Genomic DNA, 22159 nt, shown 5'->3' with positions numbered 1-22159 from the left:
TCTACTTATTTTAGAACCAGCAGCATACCTCTCAAGATCCATGGACGACCATAGTTGAGGGCATTGAGCACAAACAGACTTTTAGGTTTAATTAAAAAAGTATTCAGTGGACCTTGTAGGGTTGAGTATTCACAGTCTCTGAAAAAACGGGATTGAGGGTAAAGCAGACGTTTAATCAGGTCAAGAGGAGCTTCATAAGGATTACACCAACGAGCCACAAAGCCTTGACTGATTGGTTGAAGTTCAGGCTTGATTGAGAGTTTGTGAAAGCGGATAGATAATCTCCCACGAGATGTTAAAGTTGATTGAGTAGCCATGGTTAACAAAAAGAAACAGTAAGAAAGATGAAGGGTTCTATGATCAAGGGGTCTGAATTTATAGTAGTGGTAAAAGGGAGACGAAACCGAAAGACAACCGAAACCAAAAACAATAACCAAGAAGAGCCAAGAAACCATCATTATACTGCATGCAATAGGATTGGGGGGAGGTCACCACCAGCCGCGACTACTCAGTGACTCCGGCGAAGACTGTATACATTCTAGAGAGAGAAGAGGGCAAAAAGAGAGAAGAAACTAAACACAAACAAATTTCCGTAAAAAACGAGAAAGAAGCAATAGAGAGGAACCAACCAGAAAGCAAGAGCAAGGGTAGTTAAGATACTTAGCTGGAGTGTTTAAGAGGCCAAAAGGTATTGTTGCTCTGTCCGATGACTGTTCGACTTTAAGTTGATCTGATCATCACCCAATCACGCTCCTTTCTTCCTCGGGAATGTGCACTAAACGAATGGACTTCTTGTCTTCACTGGGAAGCACTCCTACTCGAACTTCCCTTCGCCTTCTAAGAGTTAATGATGATGACGGTTTTGAGAATCAAGTAAAAGATCTTGACGACAAATCAAGTGAGTGGGTGAAGGATGACTTTAGCCGTTTGAGAATCACTAGAAGACCAGAGATGAATGGTGAGTAACTACGCCGAACGCCGCCGTTAGGGTTTATCAGGAAGCCTTCAAGTTTGGGTGAAAAGGAGAGAAAGCTCTTTAGGGTTGCTGACGTCACCCCAGACAATCTCTCTCCTAAAAAAACCCCTGCACCTTTGACAAAACTTGGTGCTCATGTATATTGCATTCCAAAAACCACATTATGAAGAAAAACATTATCTTGTCTTTTGTCAAATAACTAAACATTCACAACTTCTCACCCCTTCCACGACTCTACAACAACCGGCCACCACCACCACCACGACTCTACAACAACCGGCCACCACCACCACCACGACAACGCAACCACTACTCCACATCGTCACGGCAACAATCAACATCACCACTATCACTTTCATCATCATGCCACCACGGACCAACATCACACCACCTCACCAATATTTTTAAATTTTTATTATATTCGATATTCTTACGTGTGTTTGAAAATTTAACTTTGTATCAAACATAGGTTATTGTGTTTTTCTTCATATACTTCTCTTAACCAAATATATTATTGTAATTACCAAAATATGAAAATAACTTACTTTTCAACGTAATATTCGACAATTTTAAGGATATAAAAGTAATTTTAATACAATGTTTGGAACATGTACTCAGCCGTTCAAGTGCTAATAGGAAAATCCTTGAGATAAACTACACAACCAAACCAACTGTGATAGACCGACAGATTCATCGTTAATTCACCGCTAATCTCCATCTAACGGTTTGGATTCACTCTGTTAATCCCCATCCAACGGTTAGGATTCACTCCGCTATTCCCCATCCAACGGTTTGGAGTCACTCCGCTTTCATCAAGACAGAGAAAGTGACGTGAATCCAAATATTGGATGGGGTTCAGCCAAATTCACTTAAAAAATGTCGGCTTCCCGTCTTTCTCCTAATCAAACATACCCAATTTACTAGAAGCTGAGGGCCTCATAAATGTAGGCATATGAAAATATCTAGGGAATAGGGATATAATACAAGTCGGTCAATTGCAATTAGGGGAAAGAAGTTATATTAGAAGAGATTCTTAATAGATAAATGTTTGATGTTGAAAGCTCAACAATAAATCTTAAAATCAATATCCTTTAATGATAAAGGACCACAGGTTTCTTCTCTTTCGTTTATAAAAATAATGCTCCTAGACCTTACCTTACCTAATAACCCAATGAAACACAACCTAAAAGAACATCATAATTATAAGGAAAATTCTTTTTTCCAATAAATGGTAATGAACCCCTACTTTAAATGTCAAACCCATAAAATATTGGCAAGGATATATTTATATACAAAATCATGCAAGACCGACACCGAAAAATTAAGAAAGGGCCAAAACACCTACTTAGCAATCAAGGGATCAATGATTCGTTTACTTTCCGAAAATACACATTGCTCAAACCTAATATGAAGTGTTATCCACCTAAGTACTTTGGATGTCTAGCTTTTATATATACATATAGAAGTGCTTTTAAATCACAAGTTATAGCTCAAATAAAGGAAGGTTTGAATGCCACTCAATGTGTTGTTTGGTGAATCTTTCTTCCTATAAACACATGTCTTCACCAAAGAGAAAGCAATAACAAAAAAGGACAACCAAATTCAATTATAATGATGTAAAACCCCATAAGAATCAAGTCTTCTCACCAACTACAATGTGGGTTTTGATGATTCAAATTAAGTCATTTGATTACACAAAAACAAGGGAAGAAGTACATGGCTAACTAAATTAATGAACCTGAACCTAGGTTTTTAAGTTTGGGAGAACTAAATTGCAAATAACAACCATAAACCCATAATAAAAGGCAAAATTTTGTGTTCTCATTAGATGAGAGTAGTTTTGTTACTCTTCATCGGAATAATTGAATTTTACCGAGTGAGACTGCAGATCGATCAGGCCTCCCCTGTAACTTCCCCGCTTTTTCTTGGTCTTCTCGTGACGGAAATCCCTGCAAAACAAAATTTCTAGCATTACTTCCTTATAAGAGAAAAATCTTAACTCCAGCCCCAGGGCCCAGGGCTAAGAGCATGATTTACCATATAGCACACTAGACAGGATATTGGCACCACTAGTTTTACTAAGACCAAACAAGGTTCAAGGCAAACCGCCAAAAATACCCATTTTTACGGTCCCACAAACCTTACTCGCACACTCTGCGCCAATGTTTTTTTTTTTTTTTAAGAAGCTGAACAGTCGACGACAAAACCCGCTGACCAGCAGGAGAGAGGAAGATAAAGGGGCACCCTCAACTTCACTTTTTTTGTTGAGTGTGGGTTAGGTTGGTGCTCATATAACTTCCCTATAGCACCTTATCTGATATTTTTCTTCCAACTTACTGATCACGAGATACAAGAACTAGGTGTCTCAGTGTAATTAGGTTGAAAGTAATAAAGAATTTCTCAGTCAAAGGAAAAAATTATAGAAACATACCTTCCTCTAACCTGCCCTAGAACTTCCTGTGCTTTTGCACCATAGCCACTATCGGCACCACTCTGAAGGAAAAAAATTCAGAGAAAACTGTTTATAAAGCATCTAAAAGCCTAAAGGGAAATACTTGTTGTGAAACACAAAATACACACCTTTGCCCAATAAGAATTATCTTGAAGCCTATCGTCTACAAATTCCACCTTCTCAATTTCAACCCTCCGAAATGCATTAACAGTCTTTGGCTGCACAAACAGTATCCAATAGAATTAAAGTATGAATCTTAACAAGCAAACCTCAACGCCAAAGGGTCAACGTATTATTAATAACTAACTTGATAATAGCAATATTAGATACAAGTTTATGAAGTGATTAAATCAAGAAAGAGTTCCTTAGTAGTTGGGTACTTGGGTTTGCATTTGTGCCCATTGAATCAAGTACGTAACTGAGCGAAGCAAATCCTCAAGTTACGACTTTTCCTCAACGGATGCATTCACGATGTTTGAACTTTGAACCCATCTAAGGCATACTAATTTGAGACTTCGGATAATATCAAAAATATAACTATAATATGAAGAAAAATACCTCGGCGGAACCAAGTTTATTTCCGCTCTTGTCATGTTTGCCATTTTCAAGTTTCCTTTTCTTGCCAGCATGTGCATCATTTTCTACCAAACCGTTTGTCTTATTATCCTCTTGAGAAGCCTCTGTCTTGCTTTCCTTTGACTCTTTACTCGCAATCTTATCATCAGGCTGCGATGTTTTCTCTTCAGAATCCAATCTTTTTCTTTTCTTAGAATCTTTTTTCACTATGTTCCCTTCATTACCCTCAGAAGTCGGAACATCTTCTTTCTTAGAATCTGTATTTGCCACATCTCCTCCCTCAACCTCTTCTGTCTTCTTGGATGTCAATTTAGTTTTCTTCTTTTTCTTATCTTTTGGTTTTAGGTTTTTCTCCTCAATGGGTGCCTCAGAAGATATATCCTCCGTGGATGACTTGTCTAAAGATACATTTTCAATTGTGTCACCCTGTTCAGCACTCTCAGCGATAGACTTAGAAGCAGGCTTGGTTTTCTTTTTCTTCTTTTCGTTTGTCTTTCTATCTGGCTCATCCTCTTGGTTTTTGCAAACGATATTGTTGGAAGGCTCCTGAACATCTGAACCAACAATTTTTTCACTGGTTATTTCAGAATCGGGTTTGCTTTTCTTTTTCTTCTCTTTGGATTTCTTAGGCAATTCTGGCTCTGCTTCTCCTTTTTCAGCGTCAGCCTTTTCCACAGAATCTGCAAGATGTAGCCTTCACATTATGGAAAACGAATTCAAATCTAAATTTCCTCAAGGCGCCGAGAGTAATGAAAATGGGTTTAACACGTAAGCTTAATATAGAACCTTTACAAAAATAAATGAAAAGTCACCAATACTATATGAGGATCGGGCATACCTAGCATCCCATTGTCGATTTCCTTTCCCTTGTAGTTACTGCATAAAAAGGGCAGACAAGATGACTCATAAAAGAAAAAGACATAATATTAGATGGCTTTTAGGGTTTAGTAGCTTAGAATATTTAATAATGACCAAGAAATAGGAGTCAATCACTTGGGGAAGTTTAGTTATAGCTTATAGGGTTACTTTAAGAAACCAGAGGCAAAGCCTTAATTCTGTAAGAAATCAAGTTCATGTATCAGCCTAGGATTGGATCGGGCTACCCTCGAGCCTAAAACAGTCCCTGAGTTACTCGATCAATCACGCCAATCACGACAGCTTCAATACCAACATGCAAATTGAGTCATAAAGCCAGTACACCCATTGTCCCAGTCCTAGTGAATAAAAACCATACATCTCAACTTACATTGCCTCTAGGTACTTGTAGTATATCACCTCCAAGTCTGCCGAATGTTTCTCCAACCCATCAAGCTGCAGATAATTGAAGAAAAATGAAGTACAGACAATGAGTATTCAGGATTTACTTGTGAATCAGAATGGCCTCTCTGAACATATCAGGTGTGAAAAATGGTCCATACATGCTTGATATGTTTAAAATTGCTGGTTACTTAAGGGATAAGTTGAATCAAATAGCAACTAAACAAATGCATTTGTTATGCATACGGGTGAAAGTTGTCGCATATTAGTTGGGACAGTTCAAACAATGTAACAAGGAATGAAATTTCGAAATAATTGTTAAGTTAGCCCTCATTGTGATATCAGAATTGAGACCACTCACAAATAACAATTCAACTGTGAAGTTCCAAAAAAACCTTTTCCACTTCAAACAAATCCCAAAAAACTCAAATAATATAAGTATAAAGCTATTCTCAGAATCATTTTTTTACCGATTTATGGAGTGAAGACCGAGATATCGACACCATCATAAGTTTGCAGAGTTTTCTAACCCAATAAGTTTGTTATACAACACGAAAAAAGAACGCCATATTGTTTAACTAGTAATATCAAATTTGGCATACTTCTATAGTTATTTCATTATAGGAATTAAAAGGATTTTTATACTAAGCAAGATTTATTCATTAACTTAAATCAAATAAATTAACTCATTTTCAAAGAATTATTTCACCTAATCTAATAACTGCGCAGTAAGAAGACAAAGAAAAATTTGAAACCAAAGACACTGAACTTTACCTCTTCGATTGAAGCTTCAGATTTCAATGCAGTTAGGCTTTTAGAGAACCCTTTCTTCTCAAGAAAACCAGCTATCGATAGTAAAAGGGGAGACAAATCTTTGCTACTATCACTACTATTCTTCTTCTTTTTCTTCGATTTTAGAGTTTGGGTTTTTTCAGGTACATCATTTGATGGGGTTTCTAAAGTGCTCTTCTTGTTGTCCTTCATCTTTACCTGTTGTGGTTGTTTGAGCTTAACAATCACTTACCTTTCTGCAAATTCTGAATCGATTAGAGGCTGTCCAATGCAACACACACCTAGTAGGAATTTTTAGAGTTTTTATTGAGTGTTGCACTGGATGCTCTTAGGGTTTTCAGAGTCGACGAGTTCGCCTCTCTTCACTACTCGAGAGAAGAGAAATAAGGGTTTTGTAGGAGAGAAGAGAAATAAGGGTTTTGTAGGTTAAATGAGGAATCCAGCCGTTCTAGACAATAAACATTCCAAAGGACTGCTGCTTTTGGGCATCTTAAAATGTCTTCTCAACATCCAAGATTTAGGGTGGAAAAATCTTGGATGCCCTCCAGCCTAAGGGTGGAAAATTAGCAAAGTCGAAGCTCAGCATAGGGTGTCCGAGTTCAATGGGAAAACAGATTACCCCAAGACCGAGATATGCAGTGCACGCACGCCTATAGCGCCTATAGGTAATGACAGGTTTGGGCTTCTACTCAACTATATGACCATTGTATTGGGTCTGCTGATACTAACCCCGCTTAGAAGGTCGAGCTTCACCCGTCTATAAGCACCACCATTTCAGGAGTTTTTCATTATAATTTCCCGGTCGGCGACCTTCAAACATAAAAAAAAAAATTAAACTTTTTTTTCTCTCTCCAAATATTTTTTTCCTTTCCTTTCCTCTCTCTCTCTAGAACAGATCTAGAGAGAGAAAGAGGTGTTCATCACGAACAGACCAGGTATGTTTGTGTAACCTCTCTCTCTCTCTCTTTAGATCTGTTCTAGAGAGAGAGAGGAGAGAGTTTTTTTTTTTATGTTTGACGGCCGGAAAATTGGTCGGTCGGCGACCTTCGCCGGAGAAGATGATGAGATGGTGTGAAGATGAGGTGGTAGAGAGAGGTGATGAGATGGGGGAGCCTTTTTTTTATAGCATCTTCTAAAATTAGAAGCCCCTTAGCAATAAAAAGAAACAATAAAAGTCAATCTTATTTGACTAGTTTTAAGAAAAGTCTTTATTCCTCGGAGAATATTCTTTATTCCCCAAAGTCGCGGCCTTTTTAATAATTAAATTATTGTTGATTTTCTTAGGGTTTTACCTTATTTCAACTTCATGGTTGCATTATTTTATCTTATCTTATGTTTTTTTTTCATTTTCTGTATGTTAAATTTATCTTATGTGTTGTTGATTTGTCAATTTTGGCTAGGTTTTACCTTAATCATATATATTGGTTACTTTTTTTTTTTTGTTAAGGTGATTAGATTAAATTAAAAAGACAAAGTGTTATTACAGTACATGGAATTAAGAAAATAAGGAATTCTATGCCAAGATTCTGCTTTATTCTTCTTCCTTGCATGCTTCGCTAGCTTGTCAGCTGGCTTATTAAATTTCCGATTAATGTAATTAAATTTCACGTTGTTGATATTGGTTACTTGGTTTAACAATGTTCCCCATGTGGTTGTTAATAGTCCTCAATGAATTGAAGTATTGTTCATGTTTGTTGAGGTCTGTTCTTACTTCATCTTCATTATTACGGTCATTTATTTTACGTACTTCTTTTGTTGTCAATTTACATGTTGAGTTCATTTTCTTGGTGAGGCTCCACCATCACCATGTGTTTGTTAGTTGTCTTCAATGACTATCATATTTGTATGTTTTGGTTGTTCACAATGTTCAACAAGTTTTTGTCAATAATCCACAACGAGTCGGTGTTATATATATAACTTCTAAATGTATCTCTTCTTTGTGATGCTTGACGATGTTCTCCTTGTGTTGGTCAATAATCTTTAAACATAAATTTCACCATTTTCTTATTCCTACGAAATTAGTCAGATTTAGAGGTGCATACTATTTGTATGTATTTTGAAAGTTGGTAGTGCTTTTAAGACGCGCAAATAATGAATTTATCTTTGTTTTGTAAGATAATTTGTAATGGAATCCGTGAGCATTTGTTATCCCATGGTGGTAGATTGGAAAATGTGAACAACAAATAAAGTATATTGGTGGTAAACAAGCCGGAATACTTCAATCAAACGAGACAATATTCTGAAAACTTTATAAAGTTGTTAGTGAAATAGTATGTGAAGATAGGAAGACTACTTTGACAAAATTAAGTTTCATGGTTCAAAGGACAATTCGAAGTACTTCACCTATGGGAATTCTGGTTGAGCGGGACTACAAATTTCACTTGACACTTGTCAAAGGTAGTTTCTCCAAGTGTATTCTATTGTACGTTACTGTGGAGGGTGGTTCATAGCCTTCAAATATATAAAATGAATACTTAATCCCGAAAGAAGTTCCTCAAAGAGAAGAAGTGTGTTCGACAAATTTGAATATTCCCACATTAGTTATCCAGTTATGTCAGCAAACAGAATAGTTATAGAAGAACCTATTATCTAAGAAAGCACATGGTGAGTTAGGTGGAGAAGTATAGGCAGAAGAGTTTAGACATGATCATTGTTATGTCGATCAAGAAGATTATGTGGTAGATTTAGTTGTTTTGGTATTAAGGAAGAACAACTTATCCGCAAATGTGATGAGTTAGGTTGTAAAGCACAAAAGAAGAGTTTATACCTGGCCTTTATTCTGTAGAACAAGAAGACTATTTATTTGATTTGAGTTGTTCTGAGATTTGGGAATACTCCGATGAAGTTAATTTGGAGATAGGGGTGGATCATCTGATGATGATGATATTGAAATAATTGGCAAAATACATTTGATGGAGGTGGTTGTGAGCGGGATAAAGGTAAAGGTAAAAAAACCGTCTGAAGAGTTAGAATCACCCTCATACTTTGTCCCAAACATAGTTTTGTTAAGAAAAAAGACTTTATTACAGAAGATGTTGATGTGCCTATAACAACTCCTTGTTTACATGATCATCCACCAATTTTGAGTAATTTTCGATCTATGTGTAACATGAATGAAGATGAAGACGAAAGGTGAGGTTTGGGAAAGAAAGACTTGGGTGTCAAATGCATGAGGTATTTAAATGTAAAAGTGCATTAAAATATAGGTTGAGTTTATGGGCTCTTAATGAAAAATTCGAATTTAGAGTAAAGACATCTACGTAAGTTTATGGTCAATAACTTGTGTAGTTGAAGGTTGCAAGTGGAATTTTATGGGAAACTAAATTCGGAGAATCTTTTTTCTTTAAGGTGTCCAAGTGTGACAACACTCATACTTGCAGCAAGATTGGCAACCTCTAGCATGTTCATAGACAAACAACTTCTCGAGTTGGAGAGTTGGTAAGGCACAAGTTTGTAGGAGTGAAACAAATACAAAATTGAAAGACATCATGGAGGGAGGTTAAAGAATGTGCGATTGAGTGGGTAATGGAGTCTCCTGATGAAGCGTATGTTGTATTAAGAAACTACTCAGATGAGTTGTGTCGGAGTAATCCAGATATCATATTTCACATTGAGAGAGGTAACTCAAATCACTTCAGAATTTATTTTATGGCACTTGGTTGTTGCATACGTAGCTTTAAGGAATGCATTTGACCAGTGATTGATGAGACATTCCTGAAAGCTAAGTATCTTGGTACTCTATTTGTGGTTGTTGGTTTGATGGCAACAATAAATTTAACCAATTGCATTTAGCATTGGTGATTCGAAAAATGATGGTTTTTGGCCTTGAATTCTATCTCATTTGCGTCGAGCTATTAGTGATGTTAACGACTTAGTGATTGTTTCAAATCGAAATAAGAGTATTTTGAAAGGGGTTCGAACTATATTTCTCGATGCAATGCATAGTGCATGCATTTACCACCTTAGTAATAATTTAAAGGTAAAGTTTAAGCAGGATGATTTCCTTTCCTTATTTTTAGCAATAAAATGCTACAAACTTTTGGAGTTTAGACGCTTATTTCTTGAGTTGAATCTTGCTTTTCCTAACGTTGGTCGATACTTGCGTGACGTTGGAGTTAAGAGATGGGCTCGTGCTTATGCGAGTAAGAGACGATATGATATCATGATGTTAAACATATATAGCTGAAAGTTTTAATAGTTTGATGCGTGATGCAAGTGAACTTACTGTTACACATGTTGTTGAATGCAGTAGAGCAACGATGCAACAATGATTTTATGACCGTCAACATCAAACTAGTAGGAGAGATATAATTCTTACGCAATGGGCAACGAACAAGATAATAAAACAGTTGGAAGGGTCATCCTATTTTTCGTTATACCGATAAATTGAACTGAATTCCAAGTAAGCTTTGGTCGTACAAGTGAAATGGTTAATTTAAAGAATAAAACTTGCACTTGTCGGGTGTTTGATCAATAGCAACTACCATGTACACGTGCTATCGCGGTTTGTAAACAAAGAGACTTAAATGTTTATTAGACCTTCAAATATAAGACACCGAGGAGGTAGACCAAAGATAGCAAGAAGAGAGTCACGAGGGGAGTTTCTGGCAAGGCAAAGGAAGGCGTGCATTAGATGCGATGAATTGGGACATAATTGGAAGACTTGTCGTTCAAATGAAGCTATTCTCTCTTTTTCCCAGACCCTTCCTCTTTAATGATGTAAGTGTAAAAAACAAGATTTCTTTACTCTTATTAAGTTCCGGGCCTCCAATCTCGAAACTTTTAAGAATTCTGACTTATAAATGTTTAAAATTTTACAGGTTCAGAAACTTTGAAGTTTTGAAACTTCTAAAAACCCGAGACATTAAAAGTCGTGGGTCATTAAGTTCTGAAACTTTTTTATTAAAATTTTGAAGATCCAGAACTTTTTGTTAAAACTTTAAATGGTCTATTTTAAATCTAAGTCGTCCAAACTAATGGTTGAGATCAAAATGAAAGTTACATTATTTTAAGAGCTAAACTTTAAATATTAGTAGTTGGTTACTCCTCTTCTCCATCTTCTCTGTATCTTCGCCAAACACCACCTATCTTTTTCACGCACTCACTTTCTCTTTGTCTCTCTATTTAACTCTTATGTAAATACGAGACGATAGAAAAATGGAAAACTTTTTTTCTCCCCCCCCCCCCCTCTCTCTATTTCACGCACTCACATTATTTTTATGTAAACACGAGATGAGATAGAAAACAAAAAAACAAGTATTATGCATTTTTTAGTCCATAAAACACAATAATAACTACTAAAATTCGACAAAAAATAGTTATATATTCGACATAACTATATGACTCTGTCGTTCCACATTCTTTCAGCAATATTATCTCTCCAATAACCAGCTTGTTGTCTTTGTTGTTCTTGAGTTTGAAATTCTTCATCATAATCTTCATTGGTTTCTTCTTCATTTGGAGCATATTCGTCTGAACTGCATTCTCTTCGAGTAAAGTTTTAAAATCCTGCACATGCTAAAACTAATTGTGCTTGTAATTTAAATGGAAATGACAGAGCAGTTTTGAAAATTTTGAGTCTAGCTTTAAATATAACGAATATTAATTCCACCGCGGTTCTTAATGAAGAATGACGATGATTAAATAATTCTTCTTTAGCTTCTGGACGTCGAATACTTTCAAACTCTCTTAAATGGTATCTAACACCTCGATATGGTGTTAAAAATTGAGTATGATTAGGATATCCGGCATCTGCCAAGTAAAATTTGCTTACAACAAAATTACTGAGATGCAATTTATATTTTCATATATCAGTTAAATATAGGGAGATTTTGATATTGCTCCCCACTCTTATATTAATATTAGGACTATACCCCCGTTTTTTTTTTAACTTTTGATTTATACCCCACGTGGAAGGAAACTGTTAAATCGAAGTTAAATTGAGCGTGTGCGAAATGCACATGTGAATGTGGACAAAAATGCCCTCGTTACAAATTTCAATTTGAACTGGAGCCCGTCTTCTTAAACATCACTAATCACCTCCATCACCAAAACCACACCATTGCCACTATCATCTTCATCTTCTCCCACCACCATCACCACCATTTTATCTTCATCTTCACCTATTACTACCGCCAATATCTTCATCTTAATCATCCTTAATCACTCTCTTTCACTGCTTCGGTCTCAAAATCCAAAGATTTTCTTTCTTTGAACTATCTCTTTCTTCATTATTAATGAACTCATGATGAGTAAGGCAATCATGATTCATCTAAGAATCATTCAGTGACATATGAATAAATTGGAAATAATTTGGAATTCAAGAAGTTAGAGAATGGGTTGAAAATCAGAGGGAAAAATTAAAATTTTGAGCTTCCCCACCTTTCTTCTTCTTAAATCTTCCTCTCTCTAGACCTTCTAAAACTAAATTCTATTAAAATTAATATCATCACCCTTACTAAAATTATTAGTAACTTCATAATCTCCATTTTCAACAACAAAAAAAAACTTCATAATCTCCATGACGCCGACGATGAGTTTTGACGATGTTGGTGTTGTTGACACTTTTGGATGATGTTGATGATGATTTGAAGTTTTATTAGCCTGATTAAATGACAAATCCCTAAATTTATTAGAAATCAAACATTTTGATGGTTTCACCCTTAAAGATGGTGGATTTAGAAATATTTTGTGAGAGATGATAATCCTTGCCGAAGATGATTATTAACTTAGTGGACTAAATCTCCTGGTCTCCTATTGTGATTGCTTCATCGGAGGAAATGTTTGTGTGAGTGATTTGCTACCTGTGTTGGTGTTTTTGTCTTCAAAAAAGTTACTCTCCAATTTGCTTTACTTACCTCTCTAAACCTAATAGGAGCAATGATGGATATTCTTCCTCCTCCCATGGAATCCTGAACAAAGTGAAGATCTTTTGAAGTATAAGTGATATATGGATACAGAAAAAGCTGTAAAGAGAAGCACTATAGGTGGGAGAGGGGAGTGGATATCCTTTTTTCAATTGATCGTTCTATTGTTGAGTTGTTTTATAGATTAGGGTTAAGAAAATGGACATGATTTTCTATTTGGGAAGAAGGAAGTTTGAAAATTTGGGAAATAAGGACATTTTCGTCCAGTGGCGCATGTGCCACTTGCACACATACAACTTGGCAGATCTTTAACGGCAATTACGTTATTGGGGGTGTAAATCAAAAGTTTTGGAAAAACGGGGATGTAGTCCTAATATTGATATAAGAGTGGGGGTCAATGTCAAAATCTCCCTTAAATATATCAAAAGAATTTGATTAGAATATAACTATTTTACTGCAAGGAATTTTAAATCCACCGTTTCTCTCTAAAGCATCTTTTAGTACTCGTGAATCATTTGCTGAACGTTCCCGCCCACTACAAATATATATAAATTGGAAATCAAAGGTGCACGCCGCCAAATCATTTTGTGATACGATTTCTTTTCTATTACGATAGGCAATTGAATTTTTTATTGGTACCATAGCTGGAATATATGTACCGTCAATTGTTCCCACACCATCCAGTGTTTCATACATAAAATGATTAATGTAGTTAAATACAAATAAAATATAAAATTAATTTGACTTTAATCATAAGTAATTTTTTTCTATTACTAGAAAGTAATGATTGAACTAATCATCTGTTAGGATCTTGAATGAGGTGGTTGTTGGAGTTTATGAACTCCAGAGCTAATAAAGTCAATAACTTGAACACTTTATCGAAGTTCATGCTTGTACAAAATTTAGATCTATCAAATCTTTTTCGAGTTACAGAATAACTATTATTTTGGTTAACCGTTAAGAGAAACAACCCCAACATCTCTTCCACATTGACGTAGCGTGTGTCCTCTAATAAAGACTTCTCCTTTAAAAGACGACATACTTGAGAAATGGATCTGGATACATCTTATAAATCTCACGAAATTCATCAGGCGAATCAACCATTTTTTGTTGGATGTAAATGGATCATTTAATAGTAACTGACTTTCTTGGAGCCTTAAGTTTACGTACATGGATATTGTAACAACACGTTATTGAAGCTGCACGAATAATAGTTTTATTTTTACTATCAATTACTACTACATGTTCATTATCTTGGACATCATCTTCATTATCCATCCGAAAAATCCTAATAAATAAACATATACACGTAAGAAAAAAAAGTTATTCTATAACACTTATTAATTAAGCTTTATAAGATCAACATGAAAAGTATAACATACGAAGTCTCAATAAAAAATAGTATGCCAAAATAAACAAACCAAAATAAATATTAAATCATAAAGTATAAACTCTCATTTATCAAACTAAGATAGTATCCATTTTAAAACATAAACTAAATAAACCAAAATAAATTATAAACCCTAAACTCTAAGCATCACCCGAGGTCTCTCTATCTCAAGCTTTTCGGTCAGAGCAAAAGAGCATCATGGTTCACAGATACGTTCATGCTTTATCTTTTTAATCTTTTTTTAAAATAAATCATGTCAATAGCAGGAATCACGTTATTGTTGTATGATGTAGTCTGAAATTGTTCAAATAGACAACAAATCCAAAGAATTAGGTGGTGACAGTGAAATTGATTGGATGTAGGTAATGATTGTAGGTGGTGGCGAAGCCGTAAGTATATAGCTTAATATTTATAATAATCAATATCATACCAAGTAGGCACCTAGGTTTGACCTAAAAGTTATAATAATTAATTTTATATCAAGTACCTTCGTACAACATGAGCGTACCTTCACTGTGTAGGGGATGGTGTCTTCTTTTTTGTTTTGTTTTTTCAACAATGATACTATGCCCGACTGATTTCCCAGCCGAAACCCGACCGGGTGAGTTGGCAAGCCAACCGGGCATAGTATCATGACGTGGGAGTTATTTTAAGTGGGTTTTGGAAGGAATCTAAAGATGGTACCTATATTCTAATGTAATTACTATTGAGGACTTCCATAAAAATGAGAGAAAATCAGATTTTCTCATCAAACCTAGCTTCAACTTTCCCTTTCACGAACAAACTCCTCCAAAACCGAGCTAGGGTTTCTTTCATCTTACTCAACAAATCTAAAGCTCGGTTCAGAGAAAGAATCAACCGAAAATCACTTAATAGGTAAGTTTGTTTGATTTCTTCTTCTTTTTATTTCTACCTCTCTCTCTCTCTATCTAACTCTCTCCCTCTCTCTCTACAAGTTTGAAGGGGAAGTCGATTTTCTTCATCTCTCTGCAAATTAACCAAGGTGAGTTCCATGCCTCATTTCATTTGAAAGTTTCATTGTGTCATAGTTTTGGTTTGTAAATTTGTGAAATACTTATGATTTTGACCCAATTTGTGCCCTAAATGTTGTTGATGATGAAATTGATCCATTTTGCATAATTATTATTTTGTAATATGTTTGATTTATGTTGCAAGTGTTATGATAATGTTCAAATATGACTGATTTTGTCCTAATTCAACCCTAAATGTCTTATATGTGATCCAAATTAGGTAAATATCTTTTGCCGTAATTGTTGTGTAATAGGTTTTATATATGTTTCAAATGTTATGAGAATATTCAAATATGACTGATTTTGCCCTAATTCAACCCTAAATATCTTATATGTGATCCAAATTAGGTAAATATCTTTTGTCGTAATTGTTGTGTAATAGGTTTTATATATGTTTCAAATGTTATGAGAATGTTCAAATATGACTGATTTTGCCCTAATTCAACCCTAAATGTCTTATATGTGATCCAAATTTGTAGAATTTACCCTAATTGTTGAATTTGACAAAATTAGTCGAATTTGCGTTATGAAATTTTGTAATAGTTCTGATTTTGCAGGCGATGACTCGACTAACCGAAAGAGAAAGGTAATAGTGTGGTTGCCTGCTGTGTTTATTTAAATACTATGTTCAGCTTATAATAAAGGTTAACGGTTAACCTATTTTTGACAGTAGAAAATCAATGATAATGAATTTTGTTCAAGAAAGAAAACAAATCATGTGCGCTTGCTCGAAGGGTTTCCTTAAAGTGTTGCTTTCCAGAACTGAGCGTAATCCTAATCGATGGTTCACAAAGTGTCCAGAAGCGGTATCGTTTTCTTACTAAATTTTATATGTTGAATCTGTGAAGTATATAGTTACGACAAGTCATTATTCCTTTTTCTTTTTATATGTGTAGAGAGGATTTCATGACAAGGGATGTGGATTTTGGTGTTGGTTGGATGAACTTCGCATATGTCAATGTGGAGATAGTCCTGCCAAGCTCATCACATCAAAATCTGAAGGTCGAATGTTCTATTGTTTCCCAAAGTCGTCTTATAATGGAAAGCGTGGATGTTGGTTTCACATTTTTGAAGAAGACATCTATGATTGTGATGACATACCGGAGACGTCTACTAGAAAAGAAGATGAAATAAGTCGTATTGCTGAAAAATTGATGTCGTTAGAGTTGGAATCTCGTAAAGCCATGGAGCACTATCGGCAATGTGAAGAATTGAAGAAACAACTTATAAAAAGCGCAGAGTTGAATTTGAAAGACATCGGAAAGATGTAGACATCAGAAAGATGTAGTCATCTGTAATGCCATGTACTATGTATGTAGTTTATTTAGGGTTATTTATGTTGTATGGTTTATGTTCATGTAATGTCATGTACTATGGTGTATGGTTTATTCAATACATTTCATGTGTCTGCTGTTATGGACAGTAAAGTTGTGTTGGGATTTACACCCTTCTACTAGTGTTTATAGCGGAAATAAGACATCTAATGTCTACACTAGTATTCCCAGGAGCACATGCATAAGCCCATAATAATACTAAGTAAAACTAGAAAGATAAATACCTTATTCGCTAGTTTTCCCTCGAACCTTTCCAATTGCTTATGAGGAGACCAAGAGCTTCAAGCGTAGCTCCTCTACTTGGGACACGAGCAATCAACTTGATCTCCCACCTTGTTGTTTAGCTAGCACACCAATGGTGGTTGGAAGAAGAACTCCTTTCTTCTTGACTAGATAGATAGTTAATGGGAATTAGCTCACTTTCTCCTCTCTACTTGATATGGTACAGTAAGAAAGCTTAGAGAGAAATTCCACACCTCATTCTCTGCCCTAAAAGTGTTTATATAGAACCCTAATGAGAATACACCTCCTCAAAGGTTTCCTAAAACACCCTTTAGAATAAGATTTAGAGAAATAGTTGAAAATAGCAACTATTGATATTTTCTCAATTCCCTAATGAGGAGGTGTCGAAACACCACGAAATTTTGCATGCACACTACCGGATATGTCAGAAATCTCTCCTTAAAATTTCAGCCCAATCCGAGCCCTAGAAGTGCCCGAATCGACTAAGGCCCAAAACCCTATTTTTGGCCTTTTTATACTATCTTTGCCTAATTCCTTTTTAGGTCTATGAAATATGTTTATGGGACATTCCCATTGTTATATCTCACTCCCACTAGTCATATCCTAGATCAATTTGACACTCTTATGTGTAACCGGTTGTAGGATCCGATCGAAGTTAGCCGCGAATTACTTCGTAATTCGACGATCGTAGTTGGTCTCTAGCTACAACTCTACGATCCCTAAATCAATCGGACTTGATGATCTTCCACATCAATTGTCCTATCCGACAAATTGTTCGCATTGTCACCTTGGTCGAAGGACATCTCCTTCAACTCCTTCAAGTTGAGCATTTCATGTTTTGTTGTTCATGTAATGTCATGTACTATGGATCATTTATGTTGTATGGTTTATTCAATACATTTCATGTTCTACTTTATTTTCATGTAATGTCATGTACTATGGTGTATGGTTATTTCTGCATCTATTTTATTTGCATCTCTATCCTATATTAGGTTATTTTGACTGCTACTGTTTAAGCAAGACATGAAATCATGAGGCCTAAGCTTACAATGGCAACATTGCCAAATCCACGAACCAAGTGGATAAGCTGAGCTTTATCACAAAGCCTTTACCAAGACTAGAGTATATCATGAAGTCCGAAAGACATCGCTGGCACTATAATTACTTCATTTTTGTACCACTAATTGTTTATACTCTGTTTGAACTTCCACAGGACTACTAAACATGTGGTATAGCTCATCGACAAGGTATTTTTGTAACCTTGTTGGGAATTTTCAATCACACATGATCTATCTCTCACATCCTGCTGCTACAACCTCGACAGGACATTTCACATTGTTGTATTTTTTAACATGTTAATGTTATCATATGGAAAGGATAAATACAAACTGCTGTAGCTGCTACCATTTCAACAGTAACGACAATTTTAGAATTAAGTATTTGTTACAACCATCACAAAATTAAGTCTACGTTACAACCATTACTAAATTAAGTTTGTCATTAAAACAATTACAAAATTAAACGCATTCTTCCTAGTCCTTCCATCGAAAACACATTCTTCCTATTCGTCGACTGAAAAATCAAATTCATCATCGGGCTCGTCGATCAATTGAAAATGTGTCCTTCCATAATCAGATTGTCGAACTCCCGCATTTGCTGAAAACGGGAAATTTGAACCACTTGCAAATTGAGGGCGATACACTCCCAGTAATAAATCCATGTGAGACTGCACCAAGCGAACATATTAAGATTTCTAAACTAAAGTAAACAAACAAACTTAGATTTTTTAATTAAATAAGAAGAAAAGAGGTAAGTTAAACAAATTACCATCCTAGGTTCCGGTGTAGAACATATCTTTTGACTACAACGAAGCGAACTCTCTTGTATACTCAACTCGGACTCACATGAAGACATCTTAAAAGTTGGAATCTATAAAGTAAACACAAACATGTTAAGAATTTTTAACTAAATAAGATGAAAAGAAGTAAGTTAACAAACTACCATCATAGGTTCCGGTGTAGAATATACTTGGGGCGAACTCTCTTGTGTATTCACCTCGGGCTCACATGAAGTCATCTTATAAGTTGAAACCTATAAAATAAACACAAACATGCTAAGAATTTTTAACAAAATAAGATGAAAAAATGTAAGTTAACAAATTACCATCATAGGGTTCCGGTGTAGAATATACTTGGGGTGAACTCTCGTGTGTATTCACCTCGGGCTCACATGAAGTCATCTTAGAAGTTGAAACCTATAAAATAAACACAAACATAATATGATTTAATATAGTAGACAATGTAAGAAAAATATGAAACATAAATAGAGGTAAATTAGACAAACACGACTTACTTTTCTCTTTTTGTATGGTTTCTTTTTAAATCTAGTCTCTCTTGGACGACCCTTCGACTTAACTAACACAGGATCACGGGCATTATCCTCACAGTCGACTGTATAACCCGTTTGTCGACTTGTCCCTAAACTAGTTCTCTTGTCATCTTTTGAGTTCATCTTCAACTTATATTTCGACATCCATTCTTTTAAATGATTAGTGCTTCTCTCGTCCAAAGATGACTCATCTGCTATTTAACTAAATAACAAACATAATTCATCATAACGTTTCTGCTTTGGTGTTGTATCCCACCCGCCATAGTTTACATTAACCCGTGTATGAGATCTTTTCACATCCTTCCTCCATCTCCTTAGAATGTATTTCTCTGGTATGACCTTCACATCATTTCTACATAGCACCATCAGTGATTGTCGGCATAAATGCCCTTAGACTCAAACAAAAGACAATTACATTTAATCTCACACTAAGTAGGCTGAAACAACACCATATATCTAGCCTACCAAATTCTTTTTTCTCTGAATTTAAATACTCATACTGTGTGCCATACTCTCTAACCTCCACATAGTCACAAGCAAGCTTTCCAGATAGTTCGAAGTGAAAATCTTGAAACTTAGCTAGTGTGTAAATGTCCCTCATATGTTTTTCTATTTCGAAAGGAGTCACACCAGGCAAGAAAAAATTATAAGACCTGAAGTCTTCTCTTGCCTCTTTCTCAACTTTATCCTTTAAAACGAGGTTGTATAGTTCAACAAAAACCTTTAATGAGGTTTTCGCGTTAACATATCCATCAAAAAACGCATTTATACTCTCACTTCGTTGGGTATTAGACATTCCCGCCCTAAAGTAAGGTTTCATAATTATTGGAACTCATCGTTTTCTCTCTCTATACATATCATCCAACCATCGATTATCACATAAACTATAATGATCCATCATATATTTCCACTTATACTCGCACTCTTCGATGCTAAATGTGTCATAAACAATATCATGTAGCGCAGTATTTATCTTCTTGTAGTCTTTGTAGCTACTTAGTTTCTGAGGTATCTTCTTCATTATATGCCAAAGACACCATCGGTGTCTTGTGTTAGGAAAAACTTCCTCAATAGCACACCGCATAGCTTGATCTTGCTCTGTAATAATACCATCAGGCGCCTTACCATCCATACAATCAAGCCAAGTCCTAAACAACTAACTAAAATGTCTTTGTATCTTCATTAGACAATAGACCACAACTCAAAAGAATAGATTGCCCATTATGGTTAATCCCAACAAAAGGAGTAAAAGGAAGACCATATCTATTTGTTAGGTAGGTTGTATCGAATGTTACAACATCCCCAAATTCTTTGTATGCCTCCTTACTCCTCCTATCTGCCCAAAACATATTACATAAGAAACCCTCATCGTCTAAATCCATACTAAAAACAAAACCACTGCCCTTCTTCTCCGTAGTCAAAAGGTATTGTTGAATAGTTGCAGCATCTCTTTCCCCAAGACGAATTGTTCTTTTCTTTTGTATATAATTTCTGCAATCTCTTTCATTAAATGGAACATTCTCATGCCCACCAGCTACTACAAGCAACATGTTGCTTATAGTTTCGGTTCACTTTAATTCCTGCTATATCACTAATTTCAAGTTGTCTTGCCACATGTGCATTAATCTTCCGATAACATCTGAAGTGGCGAGCTTTTCCGGGGCTAATAATATGATTGTGCTCTAAAAGAACACTAGTAATTTCGTACTTCCCACTTTCATTCAACTTACCACACATTTTGGCTTTACACCCATTTCTACTAGTAGGTTGTGGTTGAATAAGATTGCTACTTGCTGATTTAGTTCGCCCATTTTTTCCACAAGTCAATGTAATGTATCGAACTACTCCTCCCCCTTTTTTTGATGAACGTTTTCTTATTGAGAATCCTTCTTTTCTAGCATAAGAAAAACAAGCGTCATACATTTCATCAATGTTTTGGAACTCCAAATCAACACTTTTTACAATTACTTCTTTATGTTTGTCACTTTCTTTCTCGGACATTAGCTCAAAATCATCCATATCTTCACTTTCTGAAGATTGCGACATCTCTGTAAAAGAGATTTTCCTAAATTGGATCACATATAAGACATTCAGGGTTGAATTAGGGCACAATCAGTCATATTTGAACATTCTCATAACATTTAAAACATATATAAAACCTATTACACAACAATTACGATAAAAGATATTTACCAAATTTGGATCACATATAAGACATTTAGGGTTGAGTTAGGACAAGATCAGTCATATTTGAACATTATCATAACACTTGCAACATAAATCAACTATTATACAATAATAATTAGGCAAAATGGATCAATTCCATCATCAACAACATTTAGGGTACAAATTAGGGCAAAATCATAAGTATTTCACAAATTTACAAACCAAAACTATGAAACAATGAAACTGTCAAATGAAATGAGACATGAAACTCACCTTGGTTAATTTGCAGAGAGGTGAAGAAAGTCGACTTCCCCTTCAAACTTGTAGAGAGAGAGAGAGGGAGAGAGTTAGACAGAGATAGAGAGAGAGGTAGAGACAAAAAGAAGGAGAAATCAAACAAACTTACCTATCAAGTGATTTTCGGTTGATTCTTTCTCTGAATCGAGCTTCAGATTTGTTGAGTAAGATGAAAGAAACCCTAGCTCGATTTTGGAGGAGCTTGTTCATGAAAGGGAAAGTTGAAGCTAGGTTTGATGAGAAAAGCTTATTTTCTCTCATTTTTATGGAAGTCCTCAATAGTAATTACATTAGAATATAGCGACCATCTTTATATTCCTTCAAAAACACACTTAAAATAACTCCCACGTCATGATACTATGTCTGATTGTCTTGCCAACTCACCCGACCA

At 35.4% G+C, this 22159-nt stretch overlaps 2 protein-coding genes across 2 annotated transcripts; both read right to left on the bottom strand.

Annotated features, from left to right (window-relative positions):
* Positions 1–2556: 2556 nt before the first annotated feature.
* Positions 2557–6527, bottom strand: LOC147556366 (nucleolar/coiled-body phosphoprotein). The gene is made up of 7 exons (XM_086664250.1): positions 6036–6527; positions 5251–5315; positions 4843–4880; positions 3987–4684; positions 3557–3646; positions 3408–3469; positions 2557–2925 (listed from the first exon to the last, which is right to left on the bottom strand). Exons 1-7 carry the CDS (start codon positions 6243–6245, stop codon positions 2820–2822), a joined length of 1269 nt encoding a protein of 422 aa, XP_086520376.1. The 5' UTR covers positions 6246–6527; the 3' UTR covers positions 2557–2819.
* A 14299-nt stretch (positions 6528–20826) lies between these two features.
* On the bottom strand, positions 20827–21351 carry LOC147556365 (protein FAR1-RELATED SEQUENCE 4-like). Its single transcript, XM_086658618.1, has one exon. It carries the CDS (start codon positions 21349–21351, stop codon positions 20827–20829), a length of 525 nt encoding a protein of 174 aa, XP_086514744.1.
* Between the last annotated feature and the right edge of the window lie 808 nt (positions 21352–22159).

Source organism: Eschscholzia californica, unplaced genomic scaffold, assembly GCF_041429995.1.
Source record: "Eschscholzia californica isolate CP2 unplaced genomic scaffold, dmEscCali1.0.p SCAF_2, whole genome shotgun sequence".
NCBI lineage: Eukaryota > Viridiplantae > Streptophyta > Magnoliopsida > Ranunculales > Papaveraceae > Eschscholzia > Eschscholzia californica.
Note: the sequence above shows the minus strand (reverse complement) of the source record. Positions and strands in the feature narration are given on the sequence as shown.